We start from the raw sequence: 9,828 nt of genomic DNA, 5'->3' as shown, positions 1-9,828 counted from the left end.
AGTGCGCTGAGAACACGCCACTGCACTCCAGCCTGGGCAAATCAGTGAGACTCCATCTCAAAAAAAAAAAAAGAAAAGTGGCCGGGCACGGTGGCTCGAGCCTGTAATCCCAGCACTTTGGGAGGCCGAGACGGGCGGATCACGAGGTCGGGAGATCGAGACCATCCTGGCTAACACTGTGAAACCCCGTCTCTACTAAAAAATACAAAAAAACTAGCCGGGCGACGTGGCAGGCACCTGTAGTCCCAGCTACTCGGGAGGCTGAGGCAGGAGAATGGCGTAAACCCGGGAGGCAGAGCTTGCAGTGAGCTGAGATCCGGCCACTGCACTCCAGCCTGGGCGACAGGGCAAGACTCCGTCTCAAAAAAAAAAAGAAGAAGAAAACTATAATCAAACACAACTGGGAAGGCATCATGTGGTGAGAAATCCCTTACTTGGATGTCAGAACATTCTCTACAATTAAATCCACTTTCCCCTCTCTCCTCTTCTCATTTTCTGTAAAGATAAGAACTCTTCCCAGAACCATTTGCTTAAAATGAGTTTTCATTTCAGGGTCTACTGACATTCAGGGATGTGGCCATAGAATTTTCTCAGGAGGAGTGGAAATGCCTGGACTCTGCTCAGAGGACTCTGTACAGAGACGTGATGCTGGAGAATTACAGGAACCTGGTCTCCCTGGGTGAGGATAACTTCCCTCCAGAAGTGGGGATGCGCCCTTGCATATCTTTGTATTTTCTCTCTTTTTTTTTTTTAGATACAGTGTCTTTCTCTGTCCCCCAGGGTGGAGTGCAATGGTGTGATCAGGGCTCGCTGCAATCTTGAATTCCTGGGCTCAAGTGATTGTCCCACCCCAGCCTCCCTCGGCAGCTGGTGCAGGTGCATGCCGCCATGCCGGGCTACTTTTTTAGTTTTATTTTATTTTATTTTTATTTTGTTTTTGTTTTTGTTTTTGTTTTTTTTGAGTCGGAGTCTCGCTCTGTCGCCCGGGCTGGAGTGCGGTGGCCGGATCTCAGCTCACTGCAACCTCCGCCTCCCGGGTTTACGCCATTCTCCTGCCTCAGCCTCCCAAGTAGCTGGGACTACAGGCGCCCGCCACCTCGCCCGGCTAGTTTTTTGTATTTTTTAGTAGAGACGGGGTTTCACCGTGTTAGCCAGGATGGTCTCGATCTCCTGACCTCGTGATCCGCCCGTCTTGGCTTCCCAAAGTGCTAGGATTACAGGCTTGAGCCACCGCGCCCTGCCTAGTTTTATTTTTTTTAGACACAGGTTCTTCCTGTGTTGTTGAAGTTGGTCTTGATCTCCTGGGCACAAGACATCCTCTTTGGTCTCCCAAGTAGCTGGGCTTACAGGCTCCAATCCCCATACCTCATTATTGGCTTTTATTTTTTTAATTTTTGCGTATTTGTGTCTTTACGGCTAATATGAGTTTTCTGTGGACAACATGTAATTGGTTCCTGTTGATTCAGCCAGTCTTTGCCTTCTGAGTGCGGAGTTAAATATTTACATTTGAAGTATTACTGATGGAGAAGACCTTACCGTTGTGTTTTTGTTACATATGATCTGTATTTCTTATAGGTTTTTTTTTCTTCTTCATCTCTCATTTCCTACTTTTTGTGTTTAATTGCTTTTTTGTGTAGACATGCTTTGACTCCCCTCTTAATTACTTTTTTTTGTTTGTTTTTTATGACAGAGTCTCACTCTCTTGCCCAGGCTACAGTGCAGTGGTGCGATCTTCGCTCACCGCAGCCAGCTACGCCTCTCGGGCTCAAACGATTCTTGTGCCCCAGGGGCTTAAGTCTGTAATCCCAGCACTTTGGGAGGCCGAGGCAAGCAAATCACCTGAGGTCAGGAGTTCAAAACCAGCCTGGCTAACATAACATAGCGAAACTCCGTCTACTGAAAGTACAAAAATTAGTTGGGTGTGGTGGTGCACGGCTGTAATCCCAAATAATCAAGAGGCTGAGGTAGGGCATGGTGGTGCATGGCTGTAATCCCAAGTAATCAAGAGGCTGATGTAGGACAATCACTTGAACCCAGGAGGTGGAGACTGTAGTGAGCCAACATTGCCCCACTGCACTCCAGTCTGGGCGACAAAGTGAGACTCTGGGCTGAGGCGGGAGAATCTCTTGAGGCAGGAGAATCCTGCCAGTACACTCCAGGCTGAGTGATAGGCATGACTCAGTCTCAAAAACAAACAAACAAAGAAATAGCTTAAACTGGGAGGCTTCAGACACAGAAATTTATTTCTCATGAATTTGGAAAGTGGGAAATCCAAGAGCAAGATGCCAGCCAAATTGGTTCCTGGTGAGAGCCGTCTTCATGGTTTAGCCCAGCGATCTTCCTGCTGTGTTCTCTTTTTTTTTTTTGGAGACAGAGTCTCGCTCTGTCGCCCAGGCTGGAGTGCAGTGGCCGGATCTCAGCTCACTGCAAGCTCTCCGCCTCCTGGGTTCACGCCATTCTCCTGCCTCAGCCTCCCGAGTAGCTGGGACTACAGGCACCCGCCACCTCGCCCGGCTAGTTTTTTGTATTTTTTTTTAGTAGAGACGGGGTTTCACCGAGTTAGCCAGGATGGTCTCGATCTCCGGACCTCGTGATCCGCCCGTCTCGACCTCCCAAAGAGCTGGGATTACAGGCTTGAGCCACCGCGCCCGGCCACCTGCTGTGTTCTGACATGGGGGAAAGAGGAACCGGCAGTGAGCTCTTTAAAACCTCTTTTTATAAAAGCACTAGTCCTATTCACAAGTAGTCAACACCCATGACCAAATTCTCTCAAAGGCCCCATCTGCAGGAACATCCTATTGCAGAATAAGAACTCTGAGCATGGCTTTTGGCCAATAAGAACATTCAGACCAGGGAGCCTGCATCATATTTTTTGCTTTTATTGTGCAATTTGTTTTATACAATGTTTTCTCTGATCTCAGTTTATAAATTTTCCCAGTGCACATTCCATGTTTTATATTTTATGCATAGTGAACTAGGTAACTAAGGGAAATGCATATATATAGAATTGCTGTATTGCGTGTTCCATAAATGCAGTTGTGACATCATAATTGCACCCTCCGACACTGTTAGTCAATTTTTTTTCTTTTTTTTTGAGATGAAGTCGCTCAGGCTGGAGTGCAATGGCTCGATCTCGGCTCACTACAACCTCCACCTCCTGGGTTCAAACGATTCTCCTGCCTCAGCCTTTCGAGTAGCTGGGATTACAGGTGCCTGCCACCACGGCCAGCTAATTTTTTTGTATTTTTAGTAGAGTTGGGTTTCACCACGTTGACCAGGCTACTCTTGAACTCTGGCCTCATGATCCGCCCGCCTCTAAAAGTGCTGGGATTACAGGCGTCTGCCACCGCTACAGGCCATTAGTCCTTTCTTATTCCTTATAACACTGTGTATTTTTTTGACCTCATAAATCAGAAGGTAGTGATCTTAACAGGTATTTCAGCTCATATATTGTGTGCTGGTGGTAAGTAGAAGTTGTAGCTTTTTTCTTAACAGGGAATTGTTTAGAATTCTGCAGGTTGTATAAATGTACCTATTATTTGCTTGCTAGTTTTATGGGTTATAATATTTTACTAATTTTTATGATTGTACATAAGGCTTTTTGGTATGTGGTATGCAATATAACTGACATGAGTCCACTAGTTAGTGTCACAAAGTGCCACCAGGCGCTGTGGCTCACGTCTGCAATCCCAGGACTTTTGGGAGGCTGAGGCAGGTGGAGCACTTCAGGTCAAAAGTTCGAGGCCAGCCTGGCCAACATGTTGAAACCTTATCTCTAGTAAAAATTCAAAAATTAGCCAAGCATGGTGGTGTGTGCCTGTAATCCCAGGTACTCAGGAGGCTGAGGCAGGAAAATGGCTTGAACCCAAAAGGCAGAGGTTGCCGTGAGCCAAGATTGGGCCATTGCACTCCAGCCTGTTGCGACAGAGTGAGACTATACCTCAAAAATATAAAAATACTAAAAATACTAAATTTTTTTTCTTAATGTCACAACTTGCTTTTTCTGCATGGATATAGGTGATTTTATGACAGTTATTCAGAAAAACATTGTATTAACTTTTTTCTTTTTTTTTTTTTTGAGATGGAGCCTCACTTTGTCGCCCAGGCTGAAATGCAGTGGTGCAATCTCGGCTCACTGCAACCTCTACCTCTTGGGTTCAAATGATTCTTGTGCCTCAGCCTCCCGAGCAGCTGAGACTACAGCTGTGGGCCACCACGCCTGGCTAAATTTTGTAATCTTTTCTTATCTTCTCAGTGCTATGATTGTTTGACAATATAGAATTTCCATTGATTTTGATTATTCTTACATGAGCTTGTTGTGAATTATTTATGAATATAGTATATTGTGTGGTCCTTTAGCATTTATTTGTATACAGTAAATATGCTGTAAATATGAAGAATATGTACTTTACATTGATGTGACAGTGATATGTTTGTTGCAAACTGTTAGACACTTTAGGGTCACAGTGGAAAAATACTCCTGACTTGAGGCTTACACATGTTTGTGCCCTGTCAGTGTTTTGTTATGATATTGGAAATACACTTCCGTAAAAATAATTTGAAGCACATATAATGACCTTTATTTATTAAAGAATCTTACGCTTTTGTGTTCTGAAAATTTGAAGATCTTGTTTGGGAAGTTTAAAACAAGTATTTTTTTGTGCGTCATATTTACACATTTCAGTATGATTTACCATCTGTACTTAATTGGAAACCTATTGGTGTTTATATTTTGTAGGTATCTTTTCCAAATGCACGATGAAAGATTTCTCATCAACAGCGCAAGGCAATACAGAAGTGATCCACACAAGGACATTGGAAAGACATCACATTGGAGATTTTTGCTTCCAGGAAATTGGTAAAGATATTCATAACTTTGAGTTTCAGTGGCAAGAAGATGAAAGAACTGTCCGTGAAGCACCCATGACAAAAATCAAAAAGTTGACAGGTAGTACAGACCGATATGATGAAAGGCATGCTGGAAACAAGCCTATTAAAGATCAGCTTGGATCAAGCTTTCATTTGCATCTGCCTGAACTGCGCATGTTTCAGACGGAAGAGAAAATTGATAATCAAGTTGAGAAGTCTATCAACGATGATTCCTTGGTTTCAACATCCCCAAGAACTGAGAAATCTATCAACGATGCTTCCTCAGTTTCAACAGCCCAGCGAATTTCTCATAGGCCCCAAACTCATATTTCTAATAACTGTGGGAATAATTTCCGGAATTCTTCATTACTCACACAGAAACAGGAAGTACACATGAGGGAAAAATCTTTCCAATGTAATGAGAGTGGCAAAGCCTTTAATTATAGCTCACTCTTAAGGAAACATGAGATAATCCATTTAGGAGAGAAACAATATAAATGTGATGTATGTGGCAAAGTCTTTAATAGGAAGCAATATCTTGCATGCCATCGTAGATATCACACTGGTGACAAACCTTACAAGTGTAATGAGTGTGGCAAGACTTTCAGTCACACGACATACCTTAAATACCATCATAGACTTCATACTGGAGAGAAACCTTACAAATGTGAAGAATGTGACACAAGTTTCAGTTTCAAATCAAACCTTCAAACACATAGGAAAATTCATACTGGAGAGAAACCGTACAAGTGTAATGAGTGTGAGAAGACCTTTACTCGGATGTCATCCCTCAAATGCCATCGTAGACTCCATACTGGAGAGACACCTTACAAATGTAATGAGTGTGGCAAGACCTTTAGTAAGAAGTTAAACCTTACATGCCATCGTAGACTTCATACTGGAGAGAAACCTTACAAATGTGAAGAATGTGACAAAGCTTACACTATGAAATCAAACCTTGAAAGACATCAGAAAAGTCATACTAGAGAGAAACCTTACAAGTGTAATGATTGTGGCAAGACCTTGAGTCGTATGTCATCCGTTGTATACCATCATAGACTTCATAGTGGAGAGATACCTTACAAATGTGAAGATTGTGATGGAACTTTCCCTTTCAAATCAAGCCTTGAAAGACATAGGAGAATTCACACTGGAGAGAGACCATACAAATGTAATGAATGTGGCAAGACCTTCAATCAGCAGTTATGCCTTACACGCCATCATAGACTCCATACTGGAGAGAAACCTTACAAGTGTAATGAGTGTGGCAAGACCTTCAGTCAGGAGTTATCCCTTACATGCCATCGTAGCCTTCATACTGGAGAGAAACCTTATAAATGTGAAGAATGTGATGCAGCTTTCAGATTGAAATCATACCTTGAATATCATAGGAGAATTCATACTGGAGAGAAACCATACAAGTGTAATGAATGTGGCAGGGTTTTTAATCACAAAGGAAACCTTACACGTCATCATAGACTTCATACTGGAGAGAAACCTTACGAGTGTAATGAGTGTGGCAAGAAGTTTCGTCGAAATTCAGTCCTTGTAATTCATAAGGCAGTTCATACTGGAGAGAAACGTTACAAGTGTAATGAGTGTGGCAAGACCTTCTGTCAAAATGCAGCCCTTGTAATTCATAAGGCAATTCATACTGGAGAGAAACGTTACAAGTGTAATGAGTGTGGCAAGACCTTCTGTCAAAATGCAGCCCTTGTAATTCATAAGGCAATTCATACTGGAGAGAAACCTTAGAAGTGTAATGAATGTGGCAAGGCTTTTAATCGAAAAGCAAACCTAGCACGTCATCATAGGCTTCATACTGGAGAGAAACCTTACAAGTGTAATAAATGTGGCAAGGTTTTTAATCAACAAGCACACCTTGCACGTCATCATAGAATTCATACTGGAGAGAAACCTTACAAGTGTAATGAGTGTGGCAAGGTTTTTAATCGAAAAGCAAAGCTTGCACGTCATCATAGAATTCATACTGGAAAGTACCTTAGAAATGTGAAGCATGTGATGAAGTTTACAGTCACAAATCAAGCCTCAAAAGACAGGAGAATTCATACTGGAGAGAAACCATACAAATGTAAGAGTTTGTGACAAGGCTTTCAGGTATGATTCACACCTGGCACAACATACTAGAATTCACACTGGAGAGAAACAAGTGTAATGAGTGTGGCAAAGCCTTTAGTGGGCAGTCAACATTTATTCCTCACCAGGCAATCCATGGTATAGGGAAACTTTACTAATGTAATGATTGTCAGTAACAGTACAACCTTCAGTAACGCTACAACCATTGCAAATCACTGGAGAATCCATAATGGAGATCTTAAATGTATAATAATTGCGGGAAATTTTTCAGACCTCATTCATACCTTGCAGTTCATTGGCAAACTCATGTTGGAGAGAAACCTTAGAAATGTTGTGATTGTGTCAAGGTCTTAAGTCAAGCTTCATCTTAGGCAAAACAGGAGAATTCGTACAGGAGAGAAACCTCACCAGTGTGATGATTGTGGCAAAGCCTTTACTTCATGTTCACACCTCATTAGACATCAGAGAATCCATACGGGAGAGAAATCTTACAAATGTCATAAGTGTGGCAAGGTCTTCAGTCTGAGTTCACTCCTTGTAGAATATCAGAATATTCATTTTTGAGGTAATTGTTCCAAGTGCAATGAGTATAGCAAACCATCAAGCATTAATTGACAATAAAGTGTTTATGTTAAGAGGATTGGGCTGGGCGCGGTGGCTCACGCCTGTAATCCCAGCAGTTTGGTAGGCCAAGGCAGATACATCACTTGAGGCCAGGAGTTTGAGATCAGCCTGACCAACAGACAGGAACCATTTTCCCAGCCTGTTTTTTGTTTCTTTAACAAAAACTGATAGGGATTTTTCTGGGTATTGTGTTGAATCTAAATCACATTGGGTTATATAATTATTTAACAATATTACTTTTTCCAAACCAGCAATATGGGTTTTATATATATATATATGTTTTTAATCATTTTGATCTGTGTTTTTAGATTGCAAGGTACAGATTTCTCACCTTTTTACAGTTATTCCAATTTAAGTTCTCTAGCAAATGGAAGTGTTTATAATTTTCTTTTAAAATTGTTCATTGTTGCAGGGCCGGGCGCGGTGGCTCAAGCCTGTAATCCCAGCACTTTGGGAGGCCGAGACGGGTGGATCACGAGGTCAGGAGATCGAGACCATCCTGGCTAACACGGTGAAACCCCGTCTCTACTAAAAATACAAAAAACTAGCCTGGCGAGGTGGCAGGCGCCCGTAGTCCCAGCTACTCCGGAGGCTGAGGCAGGAGAATGGCGTAAACCTGGGAGGCGGAGCTTGCAGTGAGCTGAGGTCTGGCCACTGCACTCCAGCCTGGGTGGCAGAGCAAGACTCCGTCTCAAAAAAATAAAAAAAAAAAAAAAAATAAAATAAAATAAAATTGTTCATTGTTAATGTATGGAAATTCAACTAATTTTTGGTGCTGATATTGTATTGTGCAGATACATTGCATGTGTTTGTTAGCTCCAGTAGTATTTTGATTGACTCTTTGTGATTTTCTACACAGAAGATCGTGTCATCTGCAAACAAATATAATTTTACTTATTTCTGATTTGGATGAGTTTTATTTCTTTTGCTACTTAATTGCTCTGGCTAGGACAACCAGTATCTATTGAATAGAAGGGGTGAGCGCATTCTTGCATCATGTGAGATCCTACAGGAAAGCATTCTGTTTTCCCAGCTTGGTTATTTACTCGTTGGTCATTTCATGGATGGTCTTTCTATTGTTGAGGTAAATTTCCTTCTCTACCTATTTTGTATAGGATTTCTATGATTATTAGATTTTGAATTTTGTGAAATGCTTTTTTTCCATCTATTGAGATGCTGTGGTTTTCATCTTTCGTTCTGTTCAAGTGGTATATCACATTGATTTGCTTGAATATGTTGAACCATCCTTGCATCCCAGAAGTAAGTGGCACTTGAATATCTACAATCCTTTTTATAGCCTCTTAAATACAGTTTTCTAGTACAAGAGGTCTTCAAGAAGTTAATGGGAAAAAACATAGTATGTGTATTATGAGAAAATGGTACATAAATTTCACAGTTTTTGCAACAAAATAAACTGGTGCAAATCTGTTATAACATGTCGGAATAGGCTCTAGTTTAAGGCACTCAGAAGGATAAGACATGAGTTTGAAAAGAGACTGTCAAAGCAATATAAATTCTGCTAAAATTGAAACAAGAAGAAACATCAAATTTACAATTTACAATGAGACCAGATGCAGTGGCTCAGTCCTGTAATCCCAGCACTTTCAGAGGCCAAAACAGGTGGGTCATGTGAGCCCAGGTGTTCAAGACCAGCCTGGGCAACATGGTGAAACATCCTTCTCTACAAAAAATGCAAAAATTAGCTGGGAATGGTGGCACATGTCTGCAGTATTTTTAATAGAGATGGGGTTTCACCATATTGGCCAGGCTGGTCTTGAACTCCTGACCTCGTGATCTGCCTGCCTCAGCCTCCCAAAGTGCGGGGATTACAGGAGTGAGCCACTGCGCCCACCCATATCAGTTTTACAAAAAAAAAATTTCTTGTTTGTGCTGCAATGAAGAGAACTGACACCTAACCACAGAAACAGTATTCAGGAGTCCAAGAACAGGCTGGTTAACGTGGTGAAACCCCGTCTCTACTAAAAATACAAAAATTACCTGGGTATGGTGGTGGACGCCTGTAATCCCAGTTACTCGGGAGGCTGAGGCTGGAGAATCGCTTGAACCCCAGAGGCGGACGCTGCAGTGAGCTGAGGTGGCACCATTGCACTCCAGCCTGGGCTACAAGAGCGAAACTTTGTCTCAAAAAAGTCAGGCCGGGCGCGGTGGCTCAAGCCTGTAATCCCAGCACTTTGGGAGGCCGAGACGGGCGGATCACGAGGTCAGGAGATCGAGACC

General features: G+C 42.2%; 1 protein-coding gene across 1 annotated transcript; it reads left to right on the top strand.

Moving 5' to 3' along the window:
- Window positions 1-395: 395 nt before the first annotated feature.
- Window positions 396-8,079, top strand: LOC111530406 (zinc finger protein 813-like). The gene is given in 2 exon segments (XM_031934775.1): window positions 396-679; window positions 4,739-8,079. Coding segments are annotated over 2 exon segments (2,271 nt in total). The 5' UTR covers window positions 396-645; the 3' UTR covers window positions 6,976-8,079.
- The last annotated feature ends 1,749 nt before the right edge of the window (window positions 8,080-9,828 follow it).

This window comes from Piliocolobus tephrosceles, chromosome 21 (genome assembly GCF_002776525.5).
Source record: "Piliocolobus tephrosceles isolate RC106 chromosome 21, ASM277652v3, whole genome shotgun sequence".
Taxonomy (NCBI): Eukaryota; Metazoa; Chordata; class Mammalia; order Primates; family Cercopithecidae; genus Piliocolobus; species Piliocolobus tephrosceles.
The sequence above is the reverse complement of the archived record's forward strand: the minus strand, read 5'-3'. Positions and strand labels throughout refer to the sequence as shown.